Source organism: Ascaphus truei, chromosome 1 (assembly GCF_040206685.1).
Source record: "Ascaphus truei isolate aAscTru1 chromosome 1, aAscTru1.hap1, whole genome shotgun sequence".
Classification (NCBI taxonomy): Eukaryota; Metazoa; Chordata; class Amphibia; order Anura; family Ascaphidae; genus Ascaphus; species Ascaphus truei.
Genome location: NC_134483.1, coordinates 538,380,675 through 538,398,647, shown reverse-complemented (window position 1 = coordinate 538,398,647; position 17,973 = coordinate 538,380,675). Strand labels below are relative to the sequence as shown.

At 47.2% G+C, this 17,973-nt stretch overlaps 1 protein-coding gene across 16 annotated transcripts in view; it reads right to left on the bottom strand.

The window, feature by feature from the left end:
- Window positions 1–17,973, bottom strand: part of DYSF (dysferlin) — a 406,918-nt gene that overhangs the window by 54,946 nt on the left and 333,999 nt on the right. For all 16 annotated transcript variants that reach the window (XM_075573113.1, XM_075573169.1, XM_075573215.1 and 13 more), the window contains 3 exons: window positions 10,961–11,089; window positions 6,227–6,382; window positions 2,453–2,544 (listed from right to left, as the gene is read on the bottom strand). In XM_075573113.1, the coding sequence (XP_075429228.1) occupies window positions 2,453–2,544; window positions 6,227–6,382; window positions 10,961–11,089 (377 nt within the window). The remainder of the gene's footprint in view (window positions 1–2,452; window positions 2,545–6,226; window positions 6,383–10,960; window positions 11,090–17,973) is intronic.

Below are 17,973 nucleotides of genomic sequence, written 5' to 3'. Positions count from 1 at the left end.
ACTAACCGCAGTAAGCCATCACATTTTTATTCCTTCTTGTGTAATAGATGGTGTCCATACTCAGGCCCAGAGCCACAAAGCTCTGTTAAAAGACTTCATGTGACATTAACCTAAAATAACGTCATGCTAAGCCTTACCGCGTTATCTTCAACGGCCACCAACGTACCGTTAGATCATGTTTTCTCTCGTAAACAGCATTAACTATAGTGGCCATATCTCCTTCTCTCTCTCCCCTCCAATGTTACAATAACATGGGATACGCATTAACTTCGGGGGGAAATACTCTGCCTCGTGGTTTTCGGGAACGTACATGTTTAAAGCCCTGATTTGATGAAGCTTTGTGGATCCAGCCCTGTTAATCAAAATATTGAATGTGCTGGAACCCAGACTGAAAATCAGCCTGTCACTGGCCAGTCTTCTGGTCAGCAGTGACCAAGAGGTCGCCCCGGCTGTAGGAGAAAGTGACTGCTGAGAGGAGCTGCAGAGCTTGAGATGCAACAAACAGTAACCTTGTGTTCTCTCTTATTATGGACAGTGCAGATCACGCTCTACCGCATGGAAACTTGGTCAATGGGGAGTTTTTACGTGGCGACAGATCCCAACTTTGGATTTATTTCTAGTTTATTCTATTATTTCATGTCATCCCTTCTTTATGCCTGAACACTCTCTTTTTTTAATTCCAACACAACCCAACATTGACTTCCCGAGAAAAGAATAGTGTGTCTGTCACGGTAGACCAGGTGTATTAACACATTTATATTTTTGGGATCATTCAATAGGCAAAACAAGGCAGTGAAATAAAATGGGGTTTATTTGGATAAAACCTCGGAAATACAACAAAACCCAAAATACAGAAATATACACACTTACTGGGGTCTGGGGTAGGAGATCTAGCCTTTCCTAGGTGCAGGGTGCCTGCTTGGTGCAGTGTGCCCTTGGGCTTACCCTGATCGGAACCTTATTCCGGACGTCCGGGACCGAGATTCAGCAGAAAATCCTGACCGTGACCGCTTCTTCAATTAGAAGAACTTGACCGCAAAAGACGGGACTTAGTCTCTGTGAGGCAGGCTTTTCTAGCTTCCAAACGAAGCCAGTTGCTCTGCTATTTTGAACAGAGCAACTTTGAAAAGCCCGCCTTTGCCTCATCGACTCAAGTCACTGGATGGTCTCGTTCTCTGACTCGGCTGTCTCCTTACATACTGTACACTCCGCTAAGCTATCCTTAGCATGGGAGTAGGGGGAGCGACCAATCAGAGCGTGGGAATTCCTCACCACTAGCCACTAGTGGAGGAGGCGTGCCAAGCCGGCTCGAAAAGCCGGGTGAGTGGGAAATATGATTTAGCCAATGGGAGAAGCGCCTACTTGCTGTATCTCCCCCAGCTATCTCTTTGCCTCCCGCTGGGCAGGCTCCACCAAGTCTGGCAGATACAAAAGGTGTCCCCACAGGGTGTCCTTTGTTCTCTGGACTTGTCAATTGGCCCCTCCTCACCCACCAAACGGTCTTCTCACCTCTAGACATCCTCTCCTCTTTGAACTACGGACTCTATACAGACATGCCGGCATCGATGCTGATGCCCTGGCTGACTGTATAGAGCTTTATAGTAAATGCCTAAAACATTATAAAGTACACTTTAATAAAGTATACACACTGGGGAACGTCATACTTATAAGGGAAATGGATTTGGGATATTTGGGCTTGAAATTCAGGAGTCTGGGGGACACTGGGCAGCCCTGGTGTGATTCCCCCCGCGTACTGGCAAATCATGCCTGCTCACCAGGGAGAATTAAAGGACTGCCGGTAACTTCAATCCCCGAAATCCTGCAAACAAAATCATTGCATTTCTACCCAAATATCCCCCCTAAAACCGACATACCAGAAATCTCACAGTTCTAGGGCCAAGGGAACATGAAACAGAAAAAAGCAGGGGTCACTTTATTTTCCACATGTATTATCCCTGGTCCCTGGCTTATGTAGCTACCAGGGACCCCACGGAATCAGGGGTAACCAGAGGGCTTAACCTTTATTAGATAGCCTGGTTACCCCCTACCGTAACAATATCCCCTTCCTGCAAAGTTTAAAGGCCCACTTTCCAATCATAACATATGGTTATATTATAATTAAATGATAGGAAGGCAGCGGGGACTTATGAAGTTGAAGAAAATATTGCTTTATTGAATATGTATATTCCTCCCGCGCGTTTTGGTCCCAGCTGGGACCGAAACGCGCGGGAGGAATATGTATGTTCATTAAAAAAACCTTTTCTTCAACTTCTTCAGTGCCCGCTGCCTTCCTACCATTAGATTAATTCATACAACAGGATATAGCACAAGATAAGACCCCTGACAGCATATGGTGTTCCCCAATTCTTTTGGCCCACTACACGTGAGTACTAGAAGGAGTGACAGCTCGAAAAAAAAAAAAATGTAATTATTATAATTAACCCTGACTTACTTTCCAAAAACAGGATCCAAGGTGCATGGGATGTAGTGCTCTTGGTCATCAACTGATTTTTTCCCAATGGATATCTTCACGTAGGGATCACACTTAAAAAAGATAATGATGAACAAAACATATTTATAATAACACAATTCATTTTATAGAAGTAGGCCAACTTTGAGAATGTTTTTTTGGGAATAGTACAATTCATTGCATGGAGTGACCCCTGGAAGTAGAGAAGTCACAAGGGCGCCAGAAGAGATGTCCACCCATCGAGAACCCCAAATATTTACAATTGGTTTAAAAAGTTTTATTACTTTATTTGAGATTTTTGCCATGAAAAAGACAAAACGGGGGACCGGAAAAAAAGGAATGGAAATACAGATTTGTCCCCATTTATTATGAAACTCAACATGCTGCGACACAATAGAAACGATAGGATTTTAAGAATAACAACTTTATTTCGTATAGCACCCATGGTTCATGGTTTCCAGTCAGTGCCTTAACTCACTGAGCCACTCGTTCTTCCTGAGATATTATGAGTCCTACTGAAGTATGCTGTGTTAGCTCTAGTGACAAAATGTCAGTCAGGATAAAGCTTTATACGGGTACACATATTTTCACACATCATAGTACTTCATATCTGTAGCCCTGGGTAGTTTTGGGACTATAGTTCTATCCTCCTCTTGGCAGTAATACCTGGTAAGGGCAGGTTGCCAGGAGCAATCATGGGGTTTCCCCACACATGCAGTGCAGTGAGTCAGTGAAGGTAGTGTCATCAGGCTCTGTGTCCAATTAGAGACACAGGGGTGGTGCTTACTGGAGCTACTTACTGCATAGCACTTCCGGATTTAGTCAGTCAGTCCCTACCGTGAGAGGGGCAAGGTTACCTATACCCAGCTGTCAGGGCTCTGGCAGGCTTGAGGCCCACTCCGGGGAGTGGTGAGGGAAACCTATACCTCCTATCCGACCAGGGGAAATGGGAAGAGCAAGAACCACTGTTGGTGCCCTTGGCTGGGAGTGTGTTCGGGGACATCCTGAAGGTGAAGATCCTTCAACTGCTGTGATTGTGGCTGCTGAAGAAGGAACCCAAATAAAGCATCCTGACTTTTTATAAAATACCTCCTGCCTGAGCCTGAAGTATATTGGGAGGAGGGGGACCTGTTCTTTTGCAGTTACTTCACCCCATACAGCTGGGGGCTGCACAAGATGGAGGCGCTGCACCTGTGAGTAGAATTTGGGCAAGACCCCAGAAGCCTGTCCTGTTATTCCCCTTTACCATCATGCGGGAGATCCAGGGACCCCTGTTACCAGCAGGTATGCACCACACTGACAGATGTAACCTGAGTAGTATTTCCCTTAGAAGACCCTATGTGAGATTGGGTGGGGGAAACAGGGTTACAAATCTTTAGTATAAAGCCCTTGAAAAAAATAAATGTCAGTCTCCAAGGACACAAACCACTGCTGTTCGGGGATTCTGAAACAAGAATACGTAGATATTAAGCCTATTAGTAAGACTCTATTCTATCTCAGTTATCCAGGAACTTTCAGACAGCTGTCAACCAAAAGGAAAGCATTGATGCTGTTAGAGAGGCGAATCAGTGCAGTCTCCTTAATTAACATCTCAAAACTACATTATTTAAAGCCCCAGTCCATGTTCTAGGGAACAAACAATTAAACCCATTAAAAATAAAATCATAATGTACTTAATAATAATACCAAATATCTGTACACATGCCTCACCTCAAAGCAACTTTTACTTGGGGAAAATGTAACTGAAAACTGTTGTCACAACAGACTGATTTTGTATCATCATTTCAGATCTCTAAGCCAGCGTAGTAACCAATAGGGATGTCCCTCCCTTTAGAAGGCGTTTTCACTGATTGCGCTTGAGAAGTAGTGACCTGCAGCTTAAAATAGTGGAGGCTAGGAGTAATACTCGAAAAGAGTGAACAAGTAAGGAAGAGGGGTACAGTGTCAGTGTAAATATTTGGGTTATTGGAGGTTGACATCCCGTATGACCTCCTGTGACGTCACTGCTCCTACAGTAGGTCATCTCTTGCAACCCACCTGCATAACGAAGCAGATGAGTAGCTCCGTGGCTGATACTATACACCTCATACATAAACCTTGGCCCCCTGCAGACGCACTTACCAGAACGCCCACCTACTGTCTCTGCAAGTTCTCCCTACTTACCAATTAGATTGTAAGCTCTTCTGGGCAGTGACTCCTTTTCCTAATGTTGCATTTATGTCTGAAGCGCTTCTTCCCATTATGTGTTATTTGTATTACTTGTTATTGATATGATTATTACGTGTATTACTGCTGTGAAGCGCTGTGTACATTAATGGCGCTATATAAATAAAGACATACATATATACATGAGTCTTACTTCTCTCAACAACAATCCTCAAAGTTGGCCTCCAACATCATTGCTTGTGGCACTGAGAGACAATGCACATTGCCAGCAGTCATCCGGCATTAACACTGGAGTTTGCACATATCAATGACGTTACCTATAGGCTATACAGACCAGTTTTACTCCTATATGTCCCCCTAATACTCAGTAAGGAATGCCAATAGAAGTCATCTCTGCATGAAAAGGAATGTAATGAAGATGACCGCCATTGCTGCTGTGTATTTAATTCTCTTACTTACTGGACATTAATAGAGATATAAACGTTATAAATATGGAGTGGTTAAAATGAACAATTAAGATTTTTAGACATTAAAAAACTCCAATAAAAAAAAAAAAAAGCTATTATGAGTTAAATCCACTGCTCATAAGCATGGCGGCTTAAAGAATAATAAGCAGGACGCCAAGCTAACAGATGAAATAAGTCTGAATGAGTTTGTTCACATCACTTTGGTGCCTGGTAACACATTGGCAAATTATTGAAAGTAACCATAGGGAGAATGAGCTGGTGACCATGCATGTGCTCATACACTGCGCCATTATTTACACACCTTTCTCGCCCAACAACTTCTTTACCCCTCAATAAAAAGCACCCCTACAAATCCTCTATTCACACCCTCTATCTACTCCATCCTGCTGCTGGGGATCTCCCCTAATCCTGAACACAGACATACACTCACCTGCTCTCACCCGTGCTCCCTGCCACCTCCTCCCCTGCAAATGGTGTTAACCTTCTGATTTAATCCTGACCACCCGTAAAACTTGCCCCACAAATCAAGCTTCCCAACAGCCTGCACTCCTGGCTCCTGTCCCACACCCGCAGTCACTCCTACCACCCACTGTGGCCAAGCACAGCCACCTACAGCACTTATTCCCTCACTTGTTGTCTCTGTAAGTTTCCCATCATACCTCTTAGATTGTAAGCTCTTCGGGGCAGGGATTTCCTTTCCTATTGTCTGATTTTGCTGCGCTTATTGTATTATTATAATTCCCTGTACTGTAATCTTTGTGAAGCGCTGAGTACACTTTTGGCACTATATAAATAAAGACATCCATACAATCCATACATCCATACATCCATACATCCATACATACATGCATACATACATACATACATACATACATACATACATACATACATACATACATACATACATCCATCCATCCATACATCCATACATCCATACATCCATACATCCATACATACATACATACATACATACATACATACATACATACATCCATACATCCATACATACATACATCCATACATACATCCATCCATACATACATGACTGTAGCATACAGCAAGTTACTTCGGTAGCAGGGAGAGTGCGCATCGCGATGCAGATCCCGCGCTTATCGGCAGTTACCTTGCCATTCGGGTCCTTCGGCTGCAAACCAAAAGCACGGACAACGTAGACCCGCACAAGGCACTCCTGGGGCCCTTTAGCCAGGAGCTGCCGGAACTGCCGGGGCGGCACCGGGACAGACGGGTCATCAGGAAGAGTGTAGATTTTAAAGGATCCCTAAAGATAACAACAACACACATGAAACGGATCCAATGAAATCGGAACGGCACATCGCTCTTTCAATGTGAATGAAGGTCACATGTTATCAGCCCACAGTAAAATGCACAAAACATTTTTTGGAGGGGTTGGGGGGGTGGGGGGGGGGGTTGGGGTTTGCTCTAACACATGGACTACTATTTTAACACACCGCGTGCGTTGCTGGCGTCTATGCCAGAGATGGGCTTAAAGGTGCTATCATCAGTGATTAGGTTATACAATCCCACTGTTTGTATTGATCTAGTCTTCTCCATGGAGGCCGCACAATGATTATTTCCTAGGCGAGACAATGGCGCTATGTCAGGAAAACGTAATAACAAACGCACCCTTATCTCCTATTACAGCATCGCAATGGTTTGAAAGATGCTCAGTTGGCAGGAAATACATCACTCTCCCCCCCCCCCACACCGCCTTCCTTTGGTTATTAGAGTATAATATAGCGGTGGTAAACGCCAGTCTTCAAGACCTATCAACAGGTCAGGTTTTCAGGATATCCCTGCTTCAGCACAGGTGGCTGATAACTCCCAGCTTCCACGCAGGAGGCTCACTGATTGAGCCACCTGTGCTGAAGCTGGGATATCCTGAAAACCTGACCCGTTGGTGGCTCGTGAGAACTTGGCTACCCCTGGCATAATACGTCCACCTTGTGTTTGCTGCATCATGATATTAATACAATAAAAACATACAGTAGCACTCAGGCTTTTTGACCATTGGAAAATAACCGGCTCAGTTTTAATACTGTAGCCAGGTCAGAAAAATTGGGTTATTTATTAACCGTCTTCCGGATGCCAAAAAAAAAAAAAAAAAACAGCACATGATTTACCAAAGAAAAAAACTCCTATTGCTGTCACCTGCGCAGCAAGGGTTAAAACTCTGCCCAGCAGGGGGAGGGGGGAAAGCATTGAGAAATCCAAATTTGAGTTGAGTTTGTGCATGTTTTGTGCAGATCAGACATCCCTGTATTACTGGGAGCTCTCAAACATAGTGTGGCCACAAGCACTTATTCCTCGATTGGAAATGAATCTTCCATTTCCCTTTTGGAACACCGAGTTCCTCGTCTTCATCACGCGTGTTACAGAATCGTCTGCAGCGCACACAATGCCTTTTACATTCCGTACAAAGCGGGGCCAGGAGCAGCAGATAAGCGTTGCCTGGGAGCCAAAACACTCCTGGATCTCAAGATTCAGTAGCAGTTATTTCCATTAGGAAGACAAAATGAATGATTAACGATGAGGAGTTACAGTGTACGCTCACATGTGTATATTCCCCTGGTGCTTAGTTTGTACAACCCTTGTTAGGTAACAGTGGATGGCTCTGCGGAAATCTTGCAGGATGCCCAAAGTAATTATTAACAAATCTCAAACAATAATCACAGGATTAGCCGTTAAGCTCTTGTCTTCCTGTGAGGAGCAGCAGAGGCTCTGCCATTTCCACTATTCTGTTCCAGAGTTCCAGCCGTGTTTATTTATTGGAAATATGGTCGATTGTTTTGCAGGTAGGGGAACCTGTGGCTCACCGTGGGTCGGGCGCGGGAAAGACCGCGGGTGCCGGAGAACCTCTTCGGAAGGAGAGCCGTCAATCAACTGCTCTATTTCCCCCGAAGTCGCAACACCACAAAGTCTTTACACTGTGCTACACAAGGCATTGTGGGGCGTGGCTTCAGCAAGCAGAGCGATGATTGACAGCTCTGCTTCAAAAGTGTTTCTGCAGTAGCTATGATCTTTGGGTGTCCCATGTCCCCCTGCATTTTACACCCGTCACAGGTGCATTCAAATCCAGTGCATTCTTAATAGCTTGCATATTAGCATTACAACTCTTACAAGTCTCTGAAGAATTCTTTTGGGAGGTCTAGAACGCCCGTTAAAAAGAACACAACTCCCCTTAAGAGATCCTAAAAAGTGCGCACACTCTGTGATCCACAAACCCGGTAAGGACCCGGCAGACGTCAAGAGCTACCGGCCAATATCCCTGATTAATTCAGACATTAAAATCTTCTCGAAATTAATAACTAACAGGGTGGGCATTGTCCTTCCTGGGCTGATTCATCCGGATCAAGTAGGCTTTATTGGGGGCAGGCAGGCGGCAGACAATACTAGGCGGATTGTAGATTTGATTGATCTGGCAAAAAAGAAAAATATTCCGTCTATGTTGTTGAGTCTGAACGCCGAAAAGGCCTTTGATAGGGTTGATTGGCCCTTCCTCAGAGAGACGCTGGGAGCGTTGGGGTTCCGGGGGGCGCCTCCTAGAGGCAATACTAGCCCTCTACAATGGTCCCACTGCAAGAGTGCGACACCAAGGCTTCCCCTCGGAGGTATTTAACATCCGTAGCGGGACAAGACAAGGATGCCCACTTTCACCGTTGTTATTTGCTCTCTGCATAGAACCTCTAGCGGCTCATATCAGAGCAAGCCCAGATATAACAGGGATAGATTTAGGGGAGCAGAAACATAAAGTAGCGTTATATGCAGATGATGTAATCATGACATTGTCAAATCCCCTCACCTCCTTGCCCAACGTCTTTGCGATCTTGGGGACTTTCAGCTTGGTGTCGGGGTTTAAAATTAACCAGGCCAAGTCGGAAGCGCTTAACATCAATCTATCCAAACCGGTCAAAAAATTGATAGAGCTCAATTTCAATTTTAAATGGCAACCCTCCGCTATCAAATATTTAGGGGTATATATCACGAAGGACTACAACACATTATACAAAGCAAATTTCCCCAGAATGATGAGGAAACTGAAGGAGGATCTCAGGGTTTGGGCGGGCTATGGCATATCATGGTTTGGGCGGATCAACAGCGTTAAAATGAACCTGTTGCCTAAATTGTTATATCTGTTTCAAGCCCTCCCAATACCTCTTGTTAGGGCTGAGGTCCTCACGTGCAGGCTCACATTATTCAATTTATTTGGAATAAAAAAAGCCCACGAATTGCTAAAAACATACTGACGAAGCCAGTAACGAGAGGAGGGTTATCGGTACCTTGCTTGATGGCATATTACAAGGCGGCACAATTATGCCAAATTGTCCAGTGGCACTCGAACCCGGCAAAAAGAAGATGGGTGGCCCTAGAAACAGAATGTTGCGCACCAGTAAGACTACATGACCTGATCTGGCTTCCAAAACGGTGTAAGAAATCAATAGGGTCGCCACTCTGTGCAATTGCGAACTCACCAGCGGTCTGGGAGTCATCTAAATTTAAAGCTAAATTGACCACACGGCAGTCTTTGATGACCCCCCTGGTGGGGAATCCGGATTTTGCTCCAGGGCTGTTAGGTGACAAATTTGTAAAATGGACGCAGGCGGGATATTTAAGATTAAAGGACCTGGAAGGAAGGAAATTTATCAAGACGTTCGATATGATTAAGGATGAGAAAAAGCTACCCAACACAGAATTATTTAGATTCCTCCAGGTCAGGGCATTCTATAATAAATTCCCGGTTCGTCCGGCTCGGACAAATTTCGAACAGCTGTGTTCCAGAGAGACGGACACAAGGGGACTAACTTCTCGGATGTATGGGGAAGTGATCTGTCCGAAGACTTCTGACGCCCCCCGACTGAAATACATGCGACAGTGGGAGACAGATTTAGGGGAGACGCTAGAGGACGAGGAATGGGACCAAATATTGCAGGCAGCAACCAAAAGCTCAATATGTGCCACATATGAACGCATATAAAGTCCTAATGCAGTGGTACCATACCCCATTGAAATTATCTAAATTTATCGAGGCCTATTCCCCGCTCTGTCCAAAAAAGTGCGGGGAAATTGCTGATTTAAAACATATGCTGTGGTCTTGCCCGAAGGTGATCCCGATTTGGGAATCTATTAGGGAATGGCTAGAGAGGATCCTCAACTTGGCTGTTCCTAGTGGGCAGACGGCCTCAGGGCGTGTCTAATGCGACACTCAAATTGGTTGCGCATCTCGCAACGGCCACGAGGTGTGAGATCGCAGCAGTATGGAGACAACAGGAATTATTCACTATATCCAAAACCAGGAACAGAATTTGGCATGTCTGCCAGATGGAACAGTTGACGAGTTGGATCAACGACTCTGGCCCCAAATTTCTAAAAGTATGGGACCCATGGCTGGCCCAAACAGACATCCCGGGGGTGGACGCCGCCACAATTTTGCACTAATACCTATAAATGCGTTCTCCTTGGACAGAGCAGACCCGACTTGACGTTGACATAGAGACGGAGAATGTAGAGCAATATAAGCATCCACAACAATCCTAGCGAATACACAGTTCAAAATGCAGTCTCTCCGATCAGAGGTAGCAGTTCCAGGTGTCCCCCCCTCTCCCCCAGTCCGATCCCAACACCCTACTGTGTCCCACCCCAGTTTGGTCCGTCCTGTCTGTCTTAGTGGCGTGGTTTACTCGTGGTTTGTTAAGTACGTCTAATGTCTTGTCTAAGTGTCACTGTTTGGAAGACAAAATTGTGTATTCTGTTACGTATGCTAATTGGTGGTGATATTATGTATGCACTGTAATACCAAATAAAAATGAGAGTTATATAAAAAAAAAAAGTGCGCACACACCTTGAATTCTCCGACCACAGAGGGGTCCTCGGTCTCATCCTGGGTTTTTCCTCGGTAGAGCTTGAAGGTTCGGCAAAAGTCTGACAGCCCGTCGTAATCTTCTATGTTCTCTAACTCTGTGTCCAGAACCTGGGAAAAGAAAAGTGTTAACGTTATATGTTCGGAATATTTGAATGTGATACGATTACAAAATGTACTGTCCCTTTATATTGAGGTTTTCCACTTTTTTTTCCACGTGTGAATTCACTCTATAGAAGCAGACTCTATACTGTAGTTACACTTTTATACTATATGCACCGACATGAAATCCTTTTGTATGGGTTTGTCTCCCACTACCCTGCTTCGAAAGGAAGTTTTTTAAGCCGAATATTCCTTCTCATATTGTTAAAATTTACGTATATCGCTCTTATCATCCTTTGTAGTGATTTTGAATTTTCAATATGTATTTATGAATAATAATAATAATAATAATAATAATACCACAACAACATAATTTCATATAGTGCTTTTCTACCAATGAGACACACAGCACGTCACAATTACAGTACAGCTTACATGTGCACGAGTGGCTGGCAAGACCCCATTGCACATGCGTGGCTCGAAAGTTGCCAGCCACTCGCGCATGCGTGAAATTTGTCCCGGTTTGACCCGGGGAAAATATGTTCACTCTATTTACAGAGTCAATGTCTTCACTCTTTGTATTTTTCCCAGCAGGGACTTCATGCTCAGCACTACATAACAAAGAATAAGCATTTTACTAGGAAATCTACTTTGAGATTCACATCTTGTTTTCAAATATGTTCTGAGATACAACATAAGTCTAGGGTCAAACTGCGATAGGGCAAAAATGCGCTATTATAGTCAACAACAAATGTGTTATTTTTAGCAGGCAAGTCATCAACTTCTTACTGCATAAAAGAATGCATTTAAAAAAAAAAAATTTAAAACACCGTAATCGACCATCCAATGAGTAACACAATGTTACCGTTTGTTACGTTGGTAATCAAGTTCCGATATCTTGCCGTATATGGCTAATGCCAAATGGTGCCGCTAATTTTTATTGCCCACCCCAGTACTCTAAAGCAAGTAAGGGGTTAACCCCTTCCACCTATCCCCCGGGGGGGGGGGGGGCGCAACAACATCTTGGGGCTTCTATAGCAGTCTTCTTTCTTCATATTCAGCCACCGAGTGTGGCCTCTCCCCACACTTCTGGTTTATGCTTGAACAGGACCTAGGGTCATAGTGTAACACGTGCAATGGAACATGGTACGACAACCAATGAAATTGGTTGCTGTAGAGTGTGTTTGGAGCCATTTACAATGGTGTCATTGGTTTTTCCAACCAATGTTGTGAAGGTAGTTCTGGGTAAAAGTGCCTCTAACAGCCTGGGACCTAACATTGGATAAGTGCAGGGATCACATGGAAACCCCAAAACTTTGTATAGATAATACATAATAATATGCTAAACTAAAGGCACAAACAGATGAAGTCAGGTTGAAACCCAAAATGTTATGTTCCTCATGTTTTGCTGAAAATAATTAAAGAAATTATTTTTTACCTTCTTGGTTGAGGAAATAATCTGTCTCCCCGAAGTTTAAAGTGACTTAAAAGGCTTATACTTGTGTTAAGTTTTGAAGCAGGTCCTAAAGAATTAGCATAGTTACTCTGCTTCATATTGAGGTCCCAAATAATCCAACGGAAAATAATTGCCTAACATCAAAGGAGAAACACTGGGTCAAAGTAATGGTGAAGATACCGAACGCAGAGATGAACTTGGGTCGTTTTCAATGTAGATACTGAAGAATAGGCCATTGTTTTGAAATGTATATACTGTACTTCCATGAATTATTATGGTTTAACATTGTACTACATCTGTCCATAAAATGTCTGTGAATTGACTGTATAACCCTGTTCATTTAATGTATTGTTATAACTCTATGCCCAGGACATACGTGAAAACGAGAGGTAACTCTCAATGTATTACTTCCTGGTAACACATTTTTTATAAATAAATATAAAATACTAATTGTAACTTAGCCTTGCTATTCCCTCTTCTTGCCTCTTCTGTAAAGGGAGCTGAAGTGCTGCCAAAAAATTATTATTTTGTAATACCTAATTTACTGTACAGTAAGTTTGAAGCACGCTGGATGCCAACTGAAGTGCAGCTGCTGCAACTTATCCAAGAAGTCTATTAAGTTGTATTCTGTCTTTGTGTGGTCAAAGGCCTAAGTTAAACAACACCCAAAAGGTTCCCACACTAGCATTGGCGTGTTTATTGCTTGAATGGCATTTCTGGTTCCATAAAGCTGTTCACCATTACACAAAGGTTAAGCTGAAGTGAGAGGTATTTCTGAACTCTCTTTTGCTGCGCGGTGGAGAGAAGATCAGAAAGAAACACGCACAGAAAGGGATAGAGACGTATAGGACAGGTCTCCTGCAAAAGGAACTCGAAAGACCCAGAGAACCTAAAGAGTCAAATCTGAGGTTTCCGGACACATACGGTACAGGACATTTGATCATAAACATTTTGGTGGATATATAAAGAAATGGGGCAAACCTCAAACCACAATTACTAAATTTGTAGAAATATCCAATAGTGCACAGGACTAGCGGACAACTCCAAAAGCTCCAAGTGTATGTGTGTGTGTATATGTAGCAGAGTACCCTCCCTTGCCTCCTCCCTGGCAGTGGTCCCGTCGCGTGGGAGGGTTTAGTGAGCTGTGTTGGCCATGTTGTGGTTGGCACAGCCATATACATATGGACTGTGGGTAAAGCAGCAGCCATCTTTAGATTGGCGTTGCCGGAAGAGGAGGTCCTGTCATTCAGGATTTCCCCCACAGACTGGAGGCGGCGTGCTCAGTCCAGACGGAGCCGGCGAGGGGGGAGGTGGTGTCCGGGGAGCTATATATACCGCCCAGGTCAGGACTCGAGTAAGCACTCGACCGCAGCCAAAATGCCCTCGCCACAGTTGCCTATGGCGAGTGCATTTTGGCTGCTGTTGAGTGCTTACTCGAGTCCCTACCTGTGGCGGTATCCTCTCCGGCAAATTTCAGTGTTTCCCCTGCAGCTCCTTTCAAAATGTACATAGCGCTTCACAGCAGTAATTCACGTGACATAATCACATAAATAAGAAGTAATAGAACTAGCACATACAGTATTGGAATAAGCGCTTCAGACATAAAAGTGACACACAGGAAAAGGAGTCCCTGCTTACAGTCAAATTGGTTGGTAGGTAGAACGAACAGAGACAGTAGGAGGGCGTTCTGGTAAGTACGTCTGCAGGGGGCCAAGCTTTATGTATGTCTGAGGTGTTAATTATCAGCCACAGTGCTACGCATATGTTTCGTTAAGTTGGTGTGTTTTGAGGTGGGTCTTAAAGGTGGATAGAGAGGGTGCTAGTCGGGTATCGAGGGGAAGGGCATTCCAGAGGTGTGGGGCAGTCAGTGAGAAGGGTTTTAAGGCAGGAGAGGGCTTTAGTTTAAAGGGGTAGACATATAAAGAACATACAGAGACAGTAGGCGGACGTTCTGGTAAGTGTGTCCACTAAGGGGCCAAGGTTTATGTATGAGGTACTGTACATAATACCGCGCTCATCCCTATAGAAGTTTGCTGTAGGTAAAAAGATAGGCCTTACATATAGAAAAACAAAAAGAACGATTCCTGCGCTCCTACCAATTAGGCTAAGATAAAATAATATTATCATGAAAAAGGGAATTTTGTTAAACCCTTTGGCCAAAGCGTTTGTAAGCCTGCATGCCACGTCAAGGCAACCCGTTTAATGCAGGTACCTACACTACACTGTATATACATGTAATAATTGTCCCATGGACTGGACAAAACATCTGCTAACTTGTGTGTGATTCCTTGTGCTGGGAATATATATATATATATATATATATATATATATATATCTTCTTATACTATATTAGTGAAAGCACTGTATGCCTGCCTGCCTTGATGTCCGGTGTCCCTAGGGGAAATCTCATTGGTCCCTTGGGCCGCCCCCGCACACCTCTCATTGGCCTGAGGCGGAGTGACGGGCCAAAGGACACACAGGGACACAAACACACACACACACACACAGGGACACACACAGGGACACACACACACACAGGGACACACACACACACACAGGGACACACACAGACACACACACACACACACACACACACACACAGTAGGGGGGGGGGTGTACATTAGCAGCATGTATAACCCGGGGGGTGGGCTCATACCCGCCGGTCCCGGGGCCTCCGCCTCTTCCTCCCCGAACATCAGCCTCCACACCCGCGCGCACCTCCTCCTCTCCCCGTGTCTCCCACGCTTTCAGCCCCCCCCGGCGCCGCTACAGTCAGCGGGGAGCGAGTGCAACAAGCTGCCTCCCGCCTCAGATCCACGTGGGAGCTTCCGGACGGGTGAGTGAGCGGCCTTCACCTCCCCTCACCCCCCTTCACCCAACCCTCACCCCCCTTCACCCACCCCTCACCCCCCTTCACCTCACCTCACCCACCCCTCACCTCACCCACCCCTCACCCCCTTCACCTCCCTTCACCTCCCCTCCACCCCCTCCCCCCCCGGCGCCGCTACAGTCAGCGGGGGAGCGAGCGCCCGGGACACAGCCGGGGAGAGGCCACAACAAGCTGCCTCCCGCCTCAGATCCATGTGGGAGCTGCCGGACGGCTGAGGGAGCTGCCGGACGGGTGAGGGAGCTGCCGGACGGGTGAGTGAGCGGTCGGACGGGTGAGTGAGCGGCCGGACGGGTGAGGGAGCGGCCTTCACCTCCCCTCACCCACCCCTCACCTCCCCTCACCCACCCCTCACCTCCCTCCACCCCCCCTTCACCTCCCCTCCATCTCCACTTCACCTCCCTTTCACCCCCCCTTCACCTCCCGTCCACCCCCCCTTCACCTCTCCTCCACCCCCCCCCCCCTTCACCTCCCCTCCACCACCCTCCACCCCCCCTTCACCTCCCCTCCACCCCCCCTTCACCTCCCCTCAACCTCCCCTCCACCCCCCCTTCACCTCCCCTCCACCTCCCCTCCACCCTCCCCCTTCACCTCCCCTCCACCCCCACCCCCTTCACCTCCCCTCCACCCCCACCCCTTCACCTCCCCTCCACCTCCCCCCCTTCGCACCACCTCCCCCCCTTCCCACCACTCCCCCCCCCTTCCCACCACCTCCCCCCTTCCCACCACCTCCCCCCCACCCCCTCCCCCTTCCCACCACCTCCCCCACCCCCCCTTCCCACCACCTCCCCCCCCTTCCCACCACTTCCCCCCTCCTCCCCACCACCTCCCCCCCCTTCCCCCTCCTCCCCACCACCTCCCCCTCCTCCCCCCTTCCCACCACCTCCCCCCCCCTTCCCACCACCTCCCCCCCCCTTCCCACCACCTCCCCCCCTTCCCACCACCTCCCCCCTTCCCACCACCTCCCCCCCTTCCCACCACCTCCCCCCCTCCCCACCACCTCCCCCCTTCCCCCCACCACCTCCCCCCCTTCCCACCACCTCCCCCACCTCCCCTCCTTCCCACCTTCTCCCCCCTCCCCCCTCCTCCCCCCTCCTCCCCACACCACCCCCCCCTTTCCCACCACCCCCCTTTCCCACCACCCCCCCTTCCCTCCACCTCCCCCCTCCTCCCCCCCTTCCCACCCCCCCCCTTCCCACCACCTCCCCCCTCCTCCCCCCTTCCCACCACCTCCCCCCTCCACCCCCCCTTCCCACCACCCCCCCTTCCCACCACCTCCCCCCTCCTCCCCCCTTCCCACCACCCCCCCTTCCCACCACCTCCCCCGTCCTCCCCCCCTTCCCCTCCCCCCCCTTTCTCTCCCCCCCCCTTCCCTCCACCCCCCCCCACACACACACACACGTATACACACACACACACGTGTATACACACACACGTGTATACACACACATGTGTACACACACACACGTGTATACACACACGTGTATACACACACATGTGTATACACACACACATGTGTATACACACACAAACATGTTGTATACACACAATATATACATACACACAATGTATACATACACACATGTATACATACACACACATGTATACACACACACATGTATACACACACATGTATACACACACACACGTACACATACACACACACATGTATACACACACACACACACATACAATGTATACACACAAACATGTATACACACACACACTATCCCCAGCACCACCACATCAGCACACCGGTATCCCATGCCCCCCCAGCACACTGGCATTCTCGGCTCTCGCCATTCCCAGCCCCCATCAAAACCATCAGCACCCACACATCGCCACCTTTGCACCTCCCCCACATCAGCACCAAACCCTCCCAAATCAGCACACCGATACAGTACAGCCACAGCAGCACTACCACCGCACATGGGCCGCGTGGAGCACTCCCCACCCAAATGCCACACCCACACCACAAACATCCCGGGCAACGCCGGGGCTCTCAGCTAGTGTACATCCCGGCGTTGCCCGGGATGTTTGTGGTGTGGGTGTGGCATTTGGGTGGGGAGTGGTCCACGCGGCCCATGTGCGGTGGTAGTGCTGCTGTGGCTGTACTGATGGTGATTGTATTGGTGTGCTGATTTGGGAGGGTTTGGTGCTGATGTGGGGGTGCGGATGTGGGTGTGCCGATGGGGGAGGTGCAAAGGTGGCGATGTGTGGGTGCTGATGGTGTTGATGGGGGCTGGGAATGGTGGGGAGCCGAGAATGCCAGTGTGCTGGGGGGGCATGGGATACCGGTGTGCTGATGTGGTGGTGCTGGGGATAGTGTGTGTGTATACATGTTTGTGTGTATACATTGTATGTGTGTGTGTGTATACATGTGTGTGTGTGTGTATGTGTACGTGTGTGTGTATACACGTGTGTATGTGTATACACGTGTGTGTGTATACACGTATGTGTGTGTATACACATGTGTGTGTATACACGTGTGTGTATACACGTGTGTGTATACACGTGTGTGTGTATACACGTGTGTGTGTGTTTGTGTAT